This window comes from Macrobrachium nipponense, chromosome 29 (assembly GCF_015104395.2).
Source record: "Macrobrachium nipponense isolate FS-2020 chromosome 29, ASM1510439v2, whole genome shotgun sequence".
NCBI classification, from domain to species: domain Eukaryota; kingdom Metazoa; phylum Arthropoda; class Malacostraca; order Decapoda; family Palaemonidae; genus Macrobrachium; species Macrobrachium nipponense.
The window spans coordinates 2,850,805-2,873,139 of NC_061092.1; the positions used below are offsets into that span (position 1 = coordinate 2,850,805).

At 37.0% G+C, this 22,335-nt stretch overlaps 1 protein-coding gene across 1 annotated transcript in view; it reads right to left on the reverse strand.

Annotated features, from left to right (window-relative positions):
• LOC135206038 (uncharacterized) overlaps nt 1–22,335 on the reverse strand; it is a 332,904-nt gene that overhangs the window by 14,044 nt on the left and 296,525 nt on the right. The window contains exon 6 of the mRNA XM_064237214.1: nt 3,425–3,554. Coding sequence (XP_064093284.1) covers nt 3,425–3,554 — 130 coding nt within the window. The remainder of the gene's footprint in view (nt 1–3,424; nt 3,555–22,335) is intronic.

Here is a 22,335-nt window from a genome sequence, read left to right on the forward strand (position 1 = left end):
TCCAAATTTACCGGCAACAGCACCATACGCATCTCAATTTTACGTTCAGGTCGCCCAGCACGACGAACTTTGGCATTCAGATCACTCAGCACTGTCGCTCATAGATCTTCACTAAATATATACCTGATACTCAGAATTGTTCCTTTATTTTTATTTATCAATATTTGCGCATCTGTTTTGAATGTATTTGTCTCCAGTTGATACTAAAATACAACTTAAAGCGACCTTTCCAGAATAAAAAGAATAATATTACTTCGTTTAAACTTTCGTAACGTTTTCCCTGAACCTTAATACACTTTTATTTACCGTTATATTACGACTTAGAGGGAAAATTGTTTTAGGTGAATTTCCGTCGAAATTGGAGTGAGTCCAATACAGGAGAATATTTGCTGGTATTGGAAATGTGCATGCGGTTTATAGTAATACTCCGCTCTCCAATTGCTATCGATATTTTTTGGTGGTTGTTTTTGTACAATTTCTATATATATATATATATATATATATATATATATATATATATATATATATATATATATATATATATATAAGTATATATAGCACCTAACATGATCATTAATATTGGTATTGTATAACGCTCGTCGAAGAAGAATTCATCTTCGTCACTAAGATAAGCAAAACTCGACGAATAGTTGTAGACGCAGGTCGAGTGCGTAAACCAACTCGAAACAACTCAGCACGCGCCATTATTCAGCATCTGCGACCCTCGTGAGTTTACCCAACACCCTCTCGTCGCGAAACTGTGGATTCGACGTTTTCTACTGAAGGGAAACGTGGTCCACCACCCCGTTCACAAGGAAATATCCGTGACTTCTATGCAAGTGCTACTCGCACCCGCCTCATCGAAGATTGTAGACTCCTGATTTACCCCAGAACGTATCCTGAGACGATATGTCGAAGACATCTCATCCTTTGCAAAGGCAGTCCATAGAAACGCCATTCGTGTGTAGACTTGACTCGACCTCTGGTACTGTAGAACGAAGCCGTTTCCATCGCCATCACATAGAGTTAGGAATTCTCTAAAGTCATTATGTGTCCGTATTTAAAAGGTCTACATGGTCATAAAAATAATCTAAACTTTAAAGTCTTGCCTTTACCCCACATCCGTCATTAATTAATATACCTTCAATCTACTAGTCAAATATTAAAAATTCCTCGCTAAACAAAATATAATCTTTACCCACTGAATCCTCACAAATAATCCCATATATGACAAACACGCTATCAAAAGAGAACCCATAAAGTCTAACAGCAAAAACCCCTTTTATGGTTTATATAACTAACCTCCATAAAATATAATGCCGAACACCCCTTCTATCTAACTCACATACCCTGACAAATTATATCTCCTATCTAAAATAAGAATGCTATTTAGATCTTAACCCCCATTACAACATCGCTCGTAAGAAAAGAAAAAAAAGAAAAAAGGAAAAAAAATAAGATAATAACAACAATAATAAGTGAACTTTCCCCCATTACTCAGCGCACATAAGAGAAAAAGAAACATATAATTCAATATCTTTCCCAAAACGGAATGTGTACCATTACGGAATTTGCTACCACAGCAATCCCATTGACAATTTGTGCGCTAGGAGTTCTTAAACTTTTGTGCATTCGACGAAGCACAAGGGCTCCAGCAACGGAGGTAGCCCTAAGTCATGTGGTAAATTGATACATTGTGCATTAGTTGCTGATGTGGCGTGCGACAGGAGTGCACAGAGGACATAGGTGGCCGAGCCATCTTACAAGTGTGTAATGTTAATGAATCACATATCATGTCTTGCTTGGAGACAGGCTGAACTGTAAGGGCAGCTTACTTGAGTGAAGGAATTTGGGTAGTAACGTTTAACCAAGAGATCGCTAGTCTTGCGTCAAGGCATGAAAAACTTCGTTTGTACGGATGTTAACAGGTCTAATAGACCGAAGGCACTTGCGAAAGTCACATTCCTTTTTGGTGAGATCAAAGAGGTCAGGTGGTACGTCAGGTGTCGGGAGAGAAAACCCCATCGTAAAGGTATGACACATATTTTGTAAGACTTAGACCGTTACCTTTGAAAGAGAAAGAGCTGTAAATACACTCTTTCTTAATTACTTTGAAAAGAGAGTGATGTGTGAAGTGTATCTTTTATCCATTCTTATCTTTATTACAGATGGGTTCTATTTCATGGTGCTAGAGACGGGTATCTCTAACCTGACTAATATAATGATTGACATTTTGGGTCTGGGAGTGAATTCTTAGTCAGGTGGGTAGAATGTTAACTTACTAGTTTTCTTCATGGGCGAACAGATTTGGGTTTTTTGTCATTATGAATTGTTAATCATTTTGTTCTATTCTATATTCGAACTGCTTTGGGTAATAAATAGTAATATTTTTAGTACTTACGAGATCTTAATAGCCTAACGACATGGTTGCAGCAGAGGGCACTATTGACAACAGGTAAGGGTTTTCCAATTGTGTAGTTTTAATATGAGGGGGGTAAGATATATATATATATATATATATACAATATATATATATAAAATATATATAGATGTTTTGTGTGTTGGTATATGGCGTGTGTTTGTGCCATATAATATATGTGTGTGTATAAATACATATATCCTTAAATCCACGATAGAAAGGTAAAGTGAGACAAGGACTTAGAATAATAACTTGAAAATGTAAAATATACTACGAAAGTACTTGTTCCAAGTCCCTGTTTCACTTTGGATTTAAGGGTATCTCAAGTGTGTTCCTTCGTGCTACATTGGATATATATATATATATATATATATATATATATATATATATATATATATATATATATATATGCATAGTATGTATGTATGTATATACGTATATGTATCGAACATTTTAAACAAGAACATTTCCTTTAAAAATACGTTTGATAAACACTGTTTACTGAGTGAAAAGAACGTTCGCCAGATATCACCAGTATGATTTAATAAGCGGTTATTTATATATATATATATCATATATATAATGTATATATATATAGATATAGATAGCAAGATAGATATAGAATATTATATATATATATATTATATAATATATGTATATATATAATTTATATATTTATGTATGTATGTATACGTATATATTTATCGTACATTTTAAACAAGAACATTCCTTTAAAAATACGTTTGATAAGCACTGTTTACTGAGTGAAAAGACGTTGCAGATATCAGCATTATGAACCTTTAATAAGCGCAATTTTATTTACTGTGGTACGCAATACATATGTAAGTATTTATAGTGGCAAGCATTTACATACGCGCACATACTAAATTTTACGGTTAAAGAGTAAGAATGAGTACTGATTTATGAAAACTTGGTATTTAAATGAGTCGGTCGTTTATCAACGAAAGAGAGAGAAGAGAGAGAGAGAGAGAGAGCATGACTCACCTGAGGAATGGTAATTGTCTACGTAGGATATCATCCTAATCCTGACGCGTAGCGTCTTATAGGCGCTGAGTTGGTAAGGACCCAGTGACAGACGACATTCCGCCTGTAGGCTGCCCCCGGCCTCTGCCACCTGTAAAATAAAGAATAAAAAAAGAATGAGGAAATAAAAAAAAATATAAGGAAATTAAGAATGTGGATAAGAATGTAATCATAATTTGAGGATAAGATGATGAAACGTAATATATTGTAGTTTACGATTAATGATAGGTGCTAAGTATATATATATATGTAAATAATGTCAGGATCCTGTAGGGTTGTTTCACACGATTAGGCACTTATCTTATGAATAATAATAATAATAATAATAATAATAATAATAATAATAATAATAATAATAATAATAATAATAATAATTTATCTTTTGAATAATAATAATTAAAATGATTTTTTTAATTCCTTAGCCGCAACATTGTGTAATATTGATATACCGTTGATTTAATCATTTTCGAGGATTACTTTATCATAAATTGTAAATTTTATCTCCAGTGAATCACAACATTCATAAGCTTTAAATGGTGTTGACATGTAAGGATTCCTCCCCCCCCTCCTCTCTCACTCTCTCTCTCTCTCTCTCTCTCTCTCTCTCTCTCTCTCTCTATAAATCTTGTATCCACTCCTCCAATTATTCCATCTTAACCTCCTCCTTACCACAAACACTTCTACACCCCAACCCCTACCCCCTTCCCCTTCCCCTTTCCCCTTTCCACCCTTCTCCCTCCTCCTTACCCCTTTCCGCCATCTATACCCCCCCACCCCACCCCCGTCTTCCTCATTTCTCCTTATGATGTATCCACTCCACAATCATTCTCTCTCGGCCTCCACCTTACCGCAAACACTTCTTCGCCCCCTACCCCTTCCCACCACCTTCCCTTCACCCTTTCCTTTCCCCCCCCCCTCACATCCTCCCCTGCCCGCCAATCGTCACAATTCCGGGGCAAACGACCCCCATCAAACATTTGATTACCGCTGCAGACAGACTCCGACGGAACTGAAGTAATTATCCCTCGAGCGGAAGTTGGTCGCCGAAAAACGCGACAATCCAAGTCCGGTTTACGGAGTATTACGCCCCTCCCCCGCCCCCCTACCACCTTCCGAGGCTCCCCCACCCCCACCCCCACCCCACCCCCACCCCCACCCACTCCTCCCACAGCTTATTACGATACGAGATGGATTGCGTGTGGTCTCTCTCTCTCTCTCTCTCTCTCTCTCTCTCTCTCTCTGGGTTCCCGCTAGGACCCCATGACCGGAACCGTGACTGACCTACTGGGTTGAGAGAGAGAGAGAGAGAGAGAGAGAGAGAGAGAGAGAGAACAGGCATGCTTAGAAGGCAGCAAAAAAAAAACTTGCACATCCAAAATACGCAAGAATGAGGAAATCTCGATCCTAATCGAACGATATGAGAGCGCGCAATCTCTCCCCTACGAAAGATGCAATGTTGCGAAAGTTGAAAATCCTCTCTTTCTCTCTCTCTCTCTCTCTCTCTCTCCGTCAGTCAGTCAGCACCACCTCATCCGTTGCTGACGAAAAATGCTACGTTGCAAACGTTGAAAATCCCCCCCCCCCCCCACCCCCCCCCCCCCTACCTCTCTCTATCTCTCTCTCTCTCTGTCAGCACCATCCCACCCCTTTGCTGACGCGGGAGGGATTACAAGATCAAGTCAGACATCGTGTAATGCGTTCGATGCTTAGCTATGAATCCTCTTCCTTCTGTGTGTGTGTTTGTTTTTTTTTTTTTTTTTTTTTTTTTTTTTTTTTGCTGAAAGGTGCGTCTCGTCGGTGGAAAAATTTATCTATATTCTTTTTTTCATATTTTCCTTTTTGTTTTTCGTGGGTTTTTATGTAGGTTTTTTATTATTATTTTACGATAATCTAAGACAATTAGTTAAACGAATTCATTTTTTAGGTGTACAATTTATTAGAAATCTAATAGAGGGAGAGTAAATTAATTAGACGAGTTAATTTTTTAGGTATACAATTAAACAGAAATCTAATAGAGAGAGAGAGAGAGAAACTAATTAGACGAATAATTTCTTTAGGTCTACAATTTAGCAGAAATCTAATCGAGAGGGAGTAAATTAATTAGACGAGTTAATTTTTTAGGTATACAATTAAGCAGAAATCATATAGAGAGAGAGAAAAAAAAATTAATTAGACGAATAATTTCTTTAGATCTACAATTTAGCAGAAATCTAATAGTGAGAGTAAATTAATTAGACGAGTTAATTTTTTAGGTATACAATTAACAGAAATCTAATAGAGAGAGAGAGAGAGAGAGAGAGGAAACTAATTAGACGAATAATTTTTTTAGGTCTTCAATTTAGCAGAAATCTAATCGAGAAAGAGAGAGAGAGAGAGAGGTTGCTCATTCATTACCACATTCGAGTCAAACGTAGTTGTTGCCTCAGGAAAGCAGACCTTTGTGCCGAGCTAATGGAAGCCCCAAGCACTTGCAAGCAAGAGCAGTTGTATCAGTATTAGCAAAAGTGGGGTTTCGTATTTCCAGGCCGGTAATAAAGCTCGATATGCATTGTTCGGAATTTACTAGGTTCGACTGAGCCAGAATGTCGAGAGACCCTTTCATAACGCTGTCTTTTTTTTTTTTTTTCTTTCGCCAGCGGCGAAACAATGATTGCAGAGCCAGAATTCCTGTGGAATCCCTCTGGAATATTGCCTCTCTCTCTCTCTCTCTCTCTCTCTCTCTCTCTCTCTCTCTCTCTCTCTCTCTGAAACATCGTTGAATTGAATGCATAAAGAGTAAGGATTATTGCATGAAAGAAAAATTCTCTCTCTCTCTCTCTCTCTCTCTCTCTCTCTCTCTCTCTCTCTCTCTCTCTCTCTTTATGGAAATGTACTGTTTTCCTATTATCATATTTTTATCTTTAGTTTTTCAAATGGTTATTCATATAAATATATATATATATATATATATATGTATATATATATATGTATATATGTATGTATGTATGTATATATATATATATATATATATATATATATATATATATATATATTATATACTTATATTATATATATTATATTTATATATTATATTATTTATATTATATTATATTATAAATTATATTGGGGGATTTATTTATTATTTTTATATTATATCCTTCAAATGCTTTTGTAAATAATGTTTAATTTCTCAAATTATTTTAATTATTTTTAATTTCCTTGAAGTTTCTTGTTTTTTTTTTTTTTTTTTTTTTTTTTTTTTTTGCTAGATAAAGGAAAAGACAAGAATTTGCTTTTCATATTGGCAGTAACTTGAAAAGGTAATTGGTAGATGAAAAAAGTCGTAATTAGCCCGTACGTGGGACAATAATTGAAAAATAAATAAATCCATAAAATAACGATTGGAACAGAGCTTAAATATTAAAATAAAAATAAATAAAAAATGAGCAAAGTAGAAAACTCTCAATCATTCATAAATGAAAATAAATCTTAAAAATAATGTTTTTTAGACGTCAGAAGGACCTTAAATCTAAAAATGCTTTTAAAGAAACTTTCTTTAAGAAGACAGGGAGAAAGACGAAACGCTTTATATAATCAATAAATGAAAATAATTTCTTGTTTTTAAAAAAAGAAGAGAAAGGAAAAGGATTTATCCACATGTGAGAAAAGTAACAGGTCATTTAAGGAAAATCACATGAGCCTTTGCATGAGGAAAATAATTAATAAATAAAAAAAATAATAGAATTAAATATTTTCAGACGTTTCAGACGGACCTTAATTCTGAACATACTTCCTGTAAAAACTAGAAAGAGGAAACCCTGTTGTATTAACTACGAACAAAACGCTTCTTAAAAAAAAAAACACACACACACACACACACAAAAAAAAAAGAGAGGAAAATCTTTTATTCGCAACGAACGAGACCCGAGTCGACAGCAGCAAGCAGGCTGACACAGACACTGTGCTATCCACAGTCGCTGCTTAATAGGATCATGTCGTTCGGCAAACGTAAATCCAGCTGAATGCTCCGAGAGCGACTCGACATTTGTTCTCATTTTCAACCCCCCCACCCCCCACAAGGGGGTGGGGGGGGGTTACTGCGGGAGGCCGGATGTTCTTTGATAATGACGAGGCGCGTAAACTTTGGTTATAATATATATGTGCTTGTATGCATGCGTTCGTACGTACGTGTACGTGAATTTGGGTAGTTTCTATGCATGCGTTCGTACGTACGTGTACGTGAATTTGGGTGGTTTCTATGCATTCTTCGTACGTACGTGCACGTGAATTTGGGTAGTTTCTATGCATGCGGTCGTACGTACGTGTACGTGAATTTGGGTAGTTTCTATGCATGCGTTCGTACGTTCGTGCATGTGAATTTGGGTAGTTTCTATGCATGCGTTCGTACGTACGTGTACGTGAAGTCGGGTAGTTTCCATGAATGCTTGCTTGCAGGGGTATGTTTGTGATTAAACGCTATGTGTATGTTATTCATACATTACTGAAATTGCACAGAATTTGTTCGCTCAACTAAGGGAGGATTGGCATATATTGTGGCTATTATTCCAGGACACAGCTCAAAGATATTAATTAAGGTTTTTTACGATTTTTTATATGCATTAATGCGCATTCATTAGCTTTGCTTTCACGTAAAGGAACATTCTGACTATGTATATTGGAACCCAAAAAAACTTAGATAATTTTTTTTCTGGTAGATTGGAATAGAAAAAATTTAAACATTTAGAGAAAATATTTTTTCTGGGTAGGTTGGTATATGAAAAAAATTAATATTTAGAAATAATATATTTTTTTTCTGGTTAGATTGGAATTGAAAATAAATTTAAATATTTTTCTGGTTAGATTGGAATAGGAAAAAAGATTTAAATATTTTCATGGTTAGATTGGGAAGGATAAAAAACTTAAAAAATTTTCCTGGTTAGGATTAGCTAGAAAAAACTTTAAAATTTTTGGGTAGATAGCAGTCCAAATAAATTTAAATATTTTTATCTGGTTAGATTGGCGTAGAAAAAAATTGAAATATTTTATCTAGTTAGATTGGAATAGAAGAAACTAATATTTTTTTTCTAGTTAGATTTTCTAACTAGAAAAAACATATTTAGTTTCTTCTATTCCAATCTAACTAGATAAAATATTTCAATTTTTTTCTACGCCAATCTAACCAGATAAAAATATTTAAATTTATTTGGACTGCAATCTACCCCAAAAATTTAAAGTTTTTTCTAGTCTAATCTAACCAGGAAAATTTTTTAAGTTTTTTTATATTCCAATCTAACCATGAAAATATTTAAATCTTTTTTCCTATTCCAATCTAACCAGATATTTTAAATTTATTTTCAATTCCAATCTAACCAGTTAAAAAAATATATTATTTCTAAATATTAATTTTTTTCAGAACAGAAAAAAAATTAAATGCGTTGTGCTTGAAACAAATTTAAAAAAAGAGAGAGAGAGGGATCTGAATACGTTATAATGAGGTAAAAGCATTATAAATGCATTGGTTAGTTATGCAAATATAGAGCCGCTTTGATGTTGCCTTCAAAGCAAGGGTGTCTGGCACCCTTCCCCCCCCATCCCATCCCACCCACCCCCCCTTCTCCCTCTCCCACCGTTCTCTCCTTCCTTTTCTTTCATCTGGGTGTTTTATCTCCCCACAACCTCTCTCCCCCCCCGCACAAAACCCCAAGGCCCAACACTCCTCCACCCACAATTCCTCTGCGATTTCCTGACCCCAACCCCACATAAACAAGTTAAATATAATGCGCACATTTGCTGTTCTGAAAGAATTAATTAAACTCCTGTTGTATTTTCGAAATATTATTATTATTATTATTATTATTATTATTATATTATTATTATTATTATTATTATTATTATTACACCAAAGGCGCCATTGGCTTGAAATTCAAGCTTCCAAAGAACGTTGGTTTCAACCTCCCACCTTTAAAGACCCCACACTGCGGCAGTAACTGATCATGATACAAAGCCAGTGACTTTTCATCGCCCTGGGAGAGACGCAAACCCGCGACATGTGAGCGGCATGTCACTACACTAACCTCTGTACCAGCGGACCTGAGAGGAGACCAGTTGGTTGTGAAACGGCAGTGAATTTTAACGTTTTTTTTATTTTTTTATTTTATTTTATTTTTTTTTTATTTCCAAAACACGACATTCCTTGAGGCTGTCTGACATTGACCACCCTGCCTTGAACTGACCTACCTTAACTCTCTCTCTCTCTCTCTCTCTCTATCTCTCTCTCTCTCTCTCTCTCTCTCTCTCTCTCTCTCGTTTGCTGTCATTTGCTGTGACTAGGTACAGCTCAGTGGGTCCTAGCAATGGGTGTTCCTTATCCACCTCGCTTAAGGGTAATCGTCGTCCATTTCAAGGTGTAAGGAGACAACATTCTGGGAATGGGGTTAGGCTTGCAATAGTTTGGTTTACTCTCTCTCTCTCTCTCTCTCGTATCATCCCTCTCTCTTCTCTACTCTTCTCTCTTCTCTCTCTCTGTTTACTTGTATTTCCTTGTGACATATCAAAAGAAATTTATTCCGGTTCAGCATTGTCATGTGTTTATTTACCAGCCGTTATTATAACCCACGGGGTCACCCCACGGGCTCATTCACTGAGTCACCCACGGGGTCATTCGCTGTGTCACCCCCCCCCGCCCCCGCCCCCGTGGTTGAACGGACACCCTTCACGGACATACATAATCAAATAACGCCCCAGTCAATTTATGAAAAAGGTTTGTCAGCTCGTCAATCACCTGTCATTTATTCATCAAAAGGACTCTGGTCCAATATCTGTCTTCATTGAGTGGCAGCGCCAGGGTTGACTCTCTCTCTCTCTCTCTCTCTCTCTCTCTCTCTCTCTCTCCTCACCTGGCTGTCCAACTTCTTTAAGTTTATCTTGTGAGAGTGTAGACTTCTCTCCGTCCTCCTCCTCCTCCTCATCCCCTTCTCCCTCCTCCCTCACCCTTCCCTCCCTCTCCCCATTCCCCTCTCTCCTCACCCTCCCTCCCCTCAGCCCTCCCGTAGCCCAACCGTTTTAATAAACGGGCGTTTTACACCCGAAATTCAACACTCCTTTACCACTCGGTGGCGGGCGCGTTCATTTGGGCGTTTGCTGACGGAATTGAGGTTAATTCGAGTGACTCTAATGGAGATTTCAGTCCGAATGGCGCCGTTCATTTGGGGTTTGGGGGGAGGTCTTAACTGCGACAGTTTGCTGCATTGTCGTTAACATCGTCCAGGCTTAACCAATTCCGGTTATCTAACGGGTTACCGTTTGTGATGGGAAAATCAAAGGAACGTCCCCTTCCCTCGACCCACCCTCCATCTTTTTTTTTTTTTACCGTAGTTATCACGATAGGCAAGTTGCGTTCATTAGGAGGGCGGATATGAAACGACTAACGGTTTTGTAGCGAACGCGTATACGTTTACGATAGGCCTCATTTTTTTTAAGCTTCCTGTTTCATGGTGATAGCTCTTGGCCTTAGGGTCAAAATTTGTGGGAATATTGTGGTCTGATGTTGAACGTTTAAGCTTTAGATTGATCAAGCTTTATACGTAAAGCCCGTATATAAAACCTTTTTATATACTTACACATTTGTTGTAATTGTATTTTGCAAACAAACGCATAATTATGTTATATTTATATATATATATATATATATTATATATATATATATATCTATTAGTTTATATATATATATATATATATATATATATTATATATATCTATATATATATATTATATATATATATATATATATATATATTATTAGAATTATATATCATATTTGACATAACAACACGATTCAGCTGCAAAATAATCCAATTTTCGCAGTCAATTTCAACGCTCCGGCTGCAGAGTTAAAAATAAGAAAGCAAAATACTGACAAGCATTCAAAATTCTGACACCGTCGTCAAAACATTATGAATGTCCCCCCCAGAAACCAACAAAGAAACTTAAAATTACAAGGAATTCATGACGACGGGATAAGCAAACATTCACGTTTTCCCAGAAGGTGCCGTACTATAACCTGAGTCATTCCCAGCCAGATCACGTGACATCCCGACGCAAAACAAACTTGTTTACGTGACATCGTCCTGTCTGAGGAATATGAAATAAAAGGATGAGAAAATTGCTGTTACGGAATGTGTCTTGTCTGGCTGTTTTCATGGATTCGTATGTGATAGAATTGGACAAGTAATTTTTTTTTTTTTATTTCATTGAAGATTTGTGCTGAAGCCCTTTATATATATACATATATATATATATATATTATATATATATATATATATATATATAATATATATATATATATATATATAAACGGTTGCACAATTAGGGAAATAAAGTATTGTGGGCAGATGGATGTAACACACACACACACACACACACACACACACACACATATATATATATATATATATATATATATATATATATATATATATATATATATATATATATATATATACATATACATATATATGTGTGTGTGTGTGTTTGTATGTGCGCGTGTATAAAAACAATTTGTCAAAATTGCGCAGACAAGCATGCAAGAGTTCTTTGGAGCTTAAAATATCATTATTATTATTATTATTATTATCATCATTATTATTATTATTATTTCCTTGTTGCTGTACCTGTTTGTTGCCGTCGTTATTGCTAATTAGACGATACCTTATGAGTCCAAATTAACGTCATGTTAACAGGAACTCCATTATCGAAACATTTTTCAAAAAAAAAAAGAAAAAAAGCAAAAAAAAAAGTTTATTATCCCGAAGAACGACACTTATAACAAGATGAGGCCACTCTTAAAACCATTTTTCCCCCCTTTTGAATAAAGTTCGCCTGATTTAGGAACGATAAACCCCGCCCCTTCAAACCCTCCCCCTTCCCTCCCCAGGCCCACCCCCCCTCCTTCCCTCCCTCCACAACTGCCTCCCCCCCCCACCCCTTTCCTTCCCGGCCTTTCATTAGCGATACTTAAAACCGAGCGAAGACTGACGGGAGAGGAAAAAATAATGGGTTATTTGGGGGTCCTTTAATTGGATCGAATTATGTCGGTTCTCGGCGCATTCACACTGGTTCATTCCGTCATGTCGTGGAGTCTGCGAGGGGACAGTTAACTTTGGTGGGTGCATGGTGTGTGGATGGCGTGTCCTGTTTTTTTTTTCTTCTTAGGGGTACGTTAATTTGTGTATGTTTTTTTTTAGGGGTACGTCTGTACTATTTTTTTTTTTTTTTTATGTCTTTAGGACGACGTTAGTATCCGTCCGTACGTTTTGAAAAATGCTGCAACTTTGGTTTCTTTTTTTTTTAGGGGTACGTTCGTAGTATTTTTTTTATGTCTTTAAGACGACGTTAGTATCCGTCCGTACGTTTTGAAAAGTGCTGCAACTTTGGTCTTTTTTTTTTTTTTTTTTTTTAGGGGTACGTCTTCAAGAGTTTTCTTTCTTTAATGTCTTTAGGACGGCGTCGGTAGCCGTCCGTACGTTTTGAAAAGTGCTACAACTTTGGTGGTTTTAAAACCGACCTTAGTGTGATATGTTTATTTTAAGGCTAGTCTTACTGTAACCTTTATTCTTTTAAAACTGGCCGTGATGCAACCTTTATATTTGTAAAAGTGGCCGTGATGCAACCTTTATACTTTTAAAACTGGCCATGATCCAACCTTTATACTTTTAAAACTGGGCATGATGCAACCTTTATACTTTTAAAACTGGCCGTGGTGCAACCTTTATACTTTTAAAACTGGCCGTGATGCAACCTTTATACTTTTAAAACTGGCTGTGATGCAACCTTTACACTTTCAAAACTGGCCGCGATATAAACTATATGCTTGTAAACCTGGTGTTAGTATAACCTGTATACTTTTAAAATTGGTCCTGCTGCAACCATCACACTTTTAAAACCGGCCTTGGTTTTATATGTATTAATTTTTGAAACTGGCCTTGTTGCAGCCATCGTCCTTTTCAAACTGGCATTATTGTGATATTCTTATTTTCAAAATTGGCCTTGGAGTGATCTTCACAACTGGTCGTTGGTAAATTTCAGTTATTTTCTGTCACTGGTTTTGGTGCGGTCCAATACGGGCTGCTCTACGAGCAAGAGCCCGTGCTGGCACAAGGCCAGCTTAATCTCAAACAACAACAGCCGTCCACATATTTAAAAACAAAAATGGTGTCGGTGGGCTCGAGATATTTCTAAAACTAGTTCTTGCAGAAATGACCATTTGTTTTTATCTCCCTTGGTCCGAAATTCATGTGTTTTGAAATCTGTACTTTCTCTTAACTGGCATTAATACGTTCCACGTAACTAAAGTAGACATGTGTAAGATAATTAAAACTAGACAATATATTACAAGCTTTAAATAATAAGAGAACAATAGTGCCTGAAATTAGAATTTGAAAAAAAAAAACGAGATACGAAGACAATGCAACGCAAGAACACAACAACAGTTCAGTCAAGGAAGATTTAATCTCTTTTTTAAATGCATATCACCAGGCAAGACATAGGCAAGTGTTTGCAGACAATATACTGGTCTGGCCTGGCCCTCCACAGAGACACACACACACACACAAACACACAGAGTCTGCTCCTGGACTGGAGGGTAGTAGCAATGCGCCAAAGACTCTTGCTGATCCAGCTGATCCTCCTGGAGTCCTCTGGAAGAGGATTGCGGGTGGTTTTGGATCCCCTGAGCTGAGGGCCAGGTTAAATTTTTCATTGTTTGCGGGAAGTCAACCTGATCCGAAAAGAAGAAAGAAGAAGAAGAAGAAAAAGAGGAAGAAGAAGAAGAAGCTTTGCTCAGGCCATCTCTTCGTGAACCGGAAAACGTTTTTTGTCTTAAAGATGTTTCTATTGTTCGAGGGATCGCAACGCTTTTGGTCGTACGAACTTAATGAAGAAAGACCCTTTCTCATTCCCTCATATAGCAGATACGGCGTGGATATCTCGAAAGACGTTTGCCTTAAGACCGTCTCATTTCTCGGTAAGAGTGGCATTAAGACCGCAGTGCGTTTAGTGGTTTTCTGAAGCTTTTTATTGGCTATTTGGTTTCGCGTTCTGGTATCTGGATGACTTTTTATATCTTTGTATATTCATTATGATTCCATTTCCGAGCTGCCCTTTGCATCTTAACGTGGTCGTTTGTGTATACGTACATACATAAGTGCATTTTCATGAACTTTTTTGTATCTGTGTATATTCATTTAGACATCCTTTTTAAGTTCATGTATATTCGTTTTGATAACTTTTTCAAGTTCATTGATTAATCGTGGTGACCTTTTCAAGTCCATGTATATTAATAATGGTGACCTTTTTCAAGTTCGTGTATATTCATTTTGTTGACCTTTTCAAGTTCATGTATATTAATAATGGGGACTTTTTCAAGTCCATGTATATTATTAATGATGACCTTTTTCAAGTTCGTGTATATTCATTTTGACGACCTTTTCAAGTTCATGTATATGCAGTTTGACAACCTATTCAAGTCCATATACATGAATCTAGGTGACCTTTTTAAGTCCATGTAAGGGCATTCTGATGACTTTTCCAAGTTCATAAGAGTATACATGTATTTTGATGACCTTTCCCGAGTAATTATACATACATCTTGGTGACCTTCTCGTGTCTCAGTATGTCCATTATGTGGACCTTTTCAATTGCATGTTATACATTCACTTCGATGACGCTTTCCTGTCTTATGGACATCCATTAAGATGACCTTTTGAGGTCAGTGTACGTGCATTTTGATGACCTATCTGTATCCGATGAAACACTTTATGACCCATGAGTGCCCACGTCCAAATTATGATGAAGACCCGTCCCTTTTCACATTGAAGGGCAGGATAGGCCTATTCAAGGCATAGTAAAGGCCTATTCAAGGCCTATTTCATCCTCTTAAGCTTAAGACAGAGGCAATATCCTTTGGCGACGTTCGCCATCTCTCCCCCCCCCCCCCCCCCCCCCCACCCCCCCCCCCCCCAAACCCTCACTCCTTTCAGCGAGGAACCCAAAACGTTGTCAGCGCCATAAATCCACAGAGCAAATACATCATCCATCTGGAGAGAGAGAGAGAGAGGAGAGATGAGAGAGAGAGAGAGAGAGAGAGAGAGAGGAGCAGGGGCTTATATGAAGACAGTATAATCACCTCCTCCTCCTCCTCCTCCTCCTCCTCCTCCTCCTCTCAGAGCCAAGACTGAATGCCTGATTGCCCCTGCTACAGAATAGCAGCTTCCGTTACAAAACAGCTCCTTCTGCTACAGAATAGCTGCTGGCTGATTCAGCTACAGAGCCGCAACTTCCGCTAAGGATCCCTTGTGGATGGTAGACTTATTAAGGGGAGCCCATCGGGGCTCTTAATCATTGACAGGGCTTTCACAATACCCAGCCAGCCTTTCCATCCACTTTCTCTCTCTCTCTCTCTCTCTCTCTCTCTCTCTCTCTTGCGGTTAATTATCTTAAAATACTGCATATGACTGCTAATGCGGTTATTAATAGGCCTTATTAACCCTTCTGTCATGTCTGCCAGAGAGAGAGAGAGAGAGAGAGAGAGGGAGAGAGAGAGAGAGAGAGGCAATCTATCTCTCTCTTTCCTAAAATAATCTAAATATATGGCAGTACAATAACAAATAAACCCTTCTGTCATGTCAACTAAAGAGAGAGAGAGAGAGAAGAGAAACTATCTCTCTCTCTCTCTCTCTCTCTCTCTCTCTCTCTCTCTCTCTCTCTATCCTAAAATATTCTAAATATTTGGTAGTATTATTGCAAATCAACCTGTCTGTCCTGTCTGCTAAAGAAAGAGAGAGAGAGAGGCAATCTATCTCTCTCTCTAGCCTGAAATAATCTAAATATCTGGTAGTACAATTACAAATAAACCCCTCTGTCAGTCACTAGAGAGAGAGAGAGAGGAGAAACATCTCTCTCTCTAGCCTGAAATAATCTAAATATCTGGTAGTACAATTACAAATAAAGCCTTCTGTCATGTCAGCTAAAGAGAGAGAGAGAGGGGGGGTGGGGGAAAGAGGGAGCAACTATCTCTCTCTCTACCTGAAACTAATATCTATAGTACAATTACAGAAACCTTTCTCATGTCTCTAGAAGAGAGACAGACAGAAAGAGAGTGAGAGAGAGAGGAGGGGGAGAGGGGGCAAACTATCTCTCTCTCTAGCCTGAAATAATCTAAATATCTGGTAGTACAATTACCAATAAACCCTTCTGTCATGTCTGCTAGAGAGAGAGAGAGAGAGAGAGAGAGAGAGAGAGACGAGGAGACGAGGAGAGAGAGAGAGAGGGAACGAAATGGACCTGGTCGTCGGGCACCAGGGGAAATTAACTCCGGCGACATCTGACATGTATTGGATGAAGGCGAGGCCGGCCATCACGTTCTGAAACTACCCGCGAATATGCTTTTGCATTCGGATGGAAGAAAAGTCGACCCTGGCGTCGAATGCGATAATAATCGACCTCTCGCCTGCGGTCGACCCGAAATCTCTGTGGTGGCTCGTCGTTTCCCTCCTCGGCAGATGATGCTGGATGCTGAAGTGACCTTTTTCTATATATTCCCTTTTGATTGATGCTGGGTGTTCGAGTAGCCTTATGCATCTTATTCCCATTTTTTTTACATATTCAGTTAAGAGACAGAGAGAGAGAAAACTTTTAATTTGGTTGTGGAAAACTGATAATTTCTTTGGTTGCTGCGTCAGTAACCTACTAGATGTTGTGACGGCAGTTTTTGCAACCATAAATCAATTTTATTGGATTAGAATAGTCGTGTTTTGCTCGTTAAGGTTTGTCCACTATGAACAAAAGTTTTTTTATTGCTGGATATAGTGGGATATCACTTTGAGAGAGAGAGAGAGAGAGAGAGAGAGAGAGTTGGCTGCGGAGTATCCCTTTTTGGTCTGTTCATTTCTGGATATATATATATATATATATATATATATATATATATATATATATATATATATATATATATATATATATATATATATATATATATACATCTATATACGCACACACACGAGCGCGTACACACACACACACACACGCACACGTCAGTAGAGTCTTAGAAACACGAGTAGTCCAAAAATGCTCATCAGTTAGCCGGGGAAATATGACATTATGTCCCCTGACAGGCAGGTGACATCTTCTGGAAGTATTTTATGATTTATGAATCAAGTTAAATTGTACTATACGTTTCACGAATGCAAAGATACGTATATAACTTTACTTTAAGAATAGTTAAATTGTACTATACATTTCCCGAATGCAAAGAGTCGTATATAACTTTACTTTAAGTATTCGTAAAAACCATTTTTTTTATGGCCATGCTGACCTTGCAGACCTTACCTTACCTTACCTTACCTTACAGACCTTACCGCTTGTTCGGGTTGCCCCAGGTCCCTCAGTATGAGGCACCTCTAATGTCTACCAGAGAGTTGCTAGTACATCGTCCGGTATATTTTGCATCTTCCAATCTTGGATGGTCTGGGATGCAGTTTAGATATTTGTCGAGCTTATCTTAAACACATCATCTACGCTCACTCCTCCTGTTATATATTTATTATTCCTCAGATGAGCTGGCAACGCATTGAATAGACGCTGCATTATCGATGCTGGTGCGTAGTGGATTAATGTCCTGTGTGCTTTCTTTATTTTTCCTGGTATAGTTTTGGGCACTATTAACCTACCTCTGCTTGCTCTTTCTGATATTTTTAGCTCCATAATGTTTTCGGCTATTCCTTCTATCTGTTTCCATGCCTGAATTATCATGTAGCGTTCTCTTCCTCTCCTTTAAACTATAATAATTTTAAAGGATTGTAGTCTTTCCCAGTAGTCAAGGTCCTTAACTTCTTCTATTCTAGCTGTAAAGGACCTTTGTACACTCTCTATTTGTGCAATATCCTTTTGATAGTGTGGGTACCATATCATATTGCAATATTCAAGTGGACTACGAACATATGTTTTATAAAGCATAATCATGTGTTCAGCTTTTCTTGTTTTGAAGTACTGTAACAACATTCCCATTTTTGCTTTACATTTTGCCAATAGAATTGCTATTTGATTATCGTTGCATAACATGTTCCTATTCATCATCACACCAAGGTCTTTAACTGCTTCCTTATTTGTGATTGTCTCATTATTAGGTCCCCTATATGCATATAGCTTTCATTCTCTGTCTCCATAGTTTATTGATTCAAATTTATCAGAGTTAAATACCATCCTATTTACCTCTGCCCAATCATATACTTTGTTAAGGTCTCTTTGTAGCGCGTTCCTATCTTTATCACAAGTAATTTCTCTACTTATTCTTGTGTCATCGGCGAAACTACTCACTACCGAGTCCTTAACATTACTGTCTATGTCTGCAATCATAATAACAAACAGTAGTGCAGCTAACACCGTACCTTGTGGCACACCGGAAATTACCTTAGCTTCATCCGATTTCTCATCGTTTGCAATAACTATCTGTTTTCTGTTGTGTAAAAATTCTTTTAACCATCTTCCTACTTTATCCACTATATTATGTTTTCTAATTTTCTTCGCTAATATATTATGGTCTACCTTGTCAAAAGAAAACTTTGCAAAGTCTAGATAAACCACATCTGTTTCATTTCGCTTTTCATACTTTTGAATATGTTTTCACGTGGACTAACAGTTGGGTTTGTGTCTACTGTTTTCCGGGTACCGAAACCATGTTTGTCCTATATTAACAGATTATTTTTTTTTTTTTTTATTAAATGTTTCATAATATTTTTCTTCATTACCCTTTCATACACTTTCATAATATGTGATGTTAGACTCACAGGCCTATAATTACTTGCCTCTAGTTCTTGATCCACTTTTGAATGTAGGGGTAATATATGCTAATTTGTGCTCATCATAAATCGTGCCTGTATCTACACTTTGTCTTAATAATATTGCAAGTGGCTTTGCGATAGAATGAACTACTATTTCTTTAACCAAATAGCAGGAACTCCATCAGGCCCTGCTGCAGCTCCATTTTTAATTTCATTAATAGCCTGCACAATATCAGCTTCATTAATATCTATGTCAGCTAAATATTCACTATTTTCGTCCCTTACTTCTGAGGGGTGAATTCTCTCTTATATCGTTTCTGCCAATATGTTGCAAATTTCCTTTCATTTCATTACGTTAATCTCCCTTCAATTCTTAGAGGGCCTATTTCTATTCTTGTTTTATTCATCTTTTTTCACGTATGAGTATAATAGTGGGGTTTTGCTTGATATTTATTAGGCTTTTTCTTCCAAGTCCCGTTTTTCATTTTCTTTTGATTGTATAATCTTTTGTTCTGCATTTTCTATCTTACTTTTTAGTTCTATACTTTCCATGCATTTTTTCTTTTTTTTTCTTTTGCAAGACCTTTTTTCCACTTTCCGATTTTCTGGAACAAGATCCTTCTGTCTCTTGGTATGCATGACTGATGTTTACTTTTCTTCTTCGGTATATATTTATCCACTATTTTCTCTAATATTTTATATAATATCTCCGTATTTACCCTTATGTCATCACTTACGAAAATGTTATCCCAATCTTTGTTTAATTCTTCATTTATTTCTGACCATTTTATATTTTTACTGTAGAAGTTGTATTTTCCATATCCTTCCCACTTTTTCATTTCTTGCTTATCTGTTTTCACTTGCTTTGGAATGGACTGTTAATTCTATGACATTATGGCCTGAAATACTCGCATTATAAACTATTTTTTCTTTAACATAATTCATCTCGTTTACAAATACTAGGTCTAAAGTATTTTCCTTTCTTGTTGGCAGGTGATTTATTTGTTGAATGTTGTATTCTAGTAGCATATATATATGTATAAGTACAACCACAATCTCCTATTCTTTCTTTCCAGTCTACGAAAGGAAAGTTGAAGTCTCCAGATAGGAGAAAAGTCCAGTCCTTGTGGTTTCTACATATATCATCCAATTTTTCTATTATTAAGTCAAACTCTTTAGTATTAGGAGGTCTATATATTACTATGTTCATTAATTTTTCAGATTCAAATTCTACTGCTATTAGTTCACATTCTGAGTTACTATATTTCTCACATATTTTTCCTTGTTTTTTGTCTTTCCCATATATTGCCATGAAATATTTACTAAAGTATCATCCTGCTTAGGTCAATACGCGAAGAAGACAGAGTTGTTTGTGTAATACAGAGAGAGAGAGAGAAAGGTGTGAGTGTGTGTGTGTGTGGAAACAGGGTTTAGGGGGCGTTGTTAGGAAATCGCGTGGGCAGGTGTCTCGCCCCCTCAGGTAGAGGAGGGGAATAGGGGTTGGTAGGGTTGGGTGGGTTGTGGGGGGGTAGGGCTAAAACCTCCGAGTTCTCACGAAAACAAACAGTCGTAATATCCGTGGGAAAATTGTGGACGATTCTTTTGACAGTAAAGCGTGTTTATTTTCATGGTCGATGACGGGTGGCGGACGGGTTACCGAATGGGCTGTTTGAATGCCAGTGGCGTGATGGCACGCTGCGAGATCGTTTTTCTCTCTCTCTCTCCTCATCTCTCTCCTCTCTCTCTCTCTCTCTCTCTCTCATCAGAAATTTTATTTTCGATGAATTTCTTTCAAAATAATTTCTCTCTCTCTCTCTCTCTCTCTCTCTCTCTCTCTCTCTCTCTCTCTCTCTCTCTCTCTCTCGTCAGAAATTTTATTTTCGATGAATTTCTTTCAAAATAATCTCTCTCTCTCTCTCTCTTCTCTCTCTCTCTCTCTCTCTCTCTCTCTCGTCAGGAATTTTATTTTTTAATGGAATCTTTATTTCAAAGTGATTTTTTTTATATTTCTATAAATTTTTAAGTATGCATGATTTTGAACAATTTACGTAGGTTGTTTGTAATATGGCTTTTGACAGTTTATTAAATTAATTTTTTTATTCAACTTGTTAAATTGAAGATCAAGATTTGTCTAACTGCACAGCCAAATACTTTATAATATGATATATATATATATATATATATATATATGATATATTATATATATATATATATGTCTATATATGTATATATATATATATATATATATATATATATATATATATATATATATATATATACAATATAAAATATATGAATATATTAAATGTAAAAGTAGATATGTACTTGGATTATGTATATACACACGTATGTAGTATATATTATGCGGTGTGTGAGTATATATGTATACATTGGAATGAATATTTTACTTATCAGTATACACACGTTCGCATAGAAAAAAAGCAAAAAAAAAATTAAAAGATAAAATCTTTTAAATAAGAAAAAGACGAAGGAGCGAAGCGAAGAAGACTTTCGTAATCTCGGGAGACGAGCTGGACACAGAGATAAAAAAAAAAAAGAAAAAAAAAGCAATGAGAGAGATGAGAAAGAAAGGAAGAGAATTAAAAAGGAAAGCTTGTCTTGAGAAAAAAAAATTGTGGTCAAGATATTTTCGGCACGGGGCTTTGACGCCAAAGTCCCCTAAAGATGCAGGACGGAAGGAATGGTGGGTGTGTTTGTCGGGGGGGCGGGGGGGGGGGGGGGGGGGGGGGGGGGGGGGGGGGGGGGCGAGGGGGGGGGACAAGTGGGTTTGTTACATTTTCAGAGAGAGAGAGAGGGAAGGAGGGAGACAGATAGACAGCAACAGGAGAGAGAGAAAGAGAGGAAGAAAGAAAGGGGGGGCGGCCGAACAAGGGAGAGACGAACAGAGAAAGTGGTAGTGAGATCTCTCTCTCTCTCTCTCTCTCTCTCTCTCTCTCTCTCTATCAGCGATAAAGAAAATGTTTTGTATTTCTTCATTTGTTGTTATATTCGCTAACATATCCCCATGCATTCATCATGGCCGCTAGATCGGCAAACTCT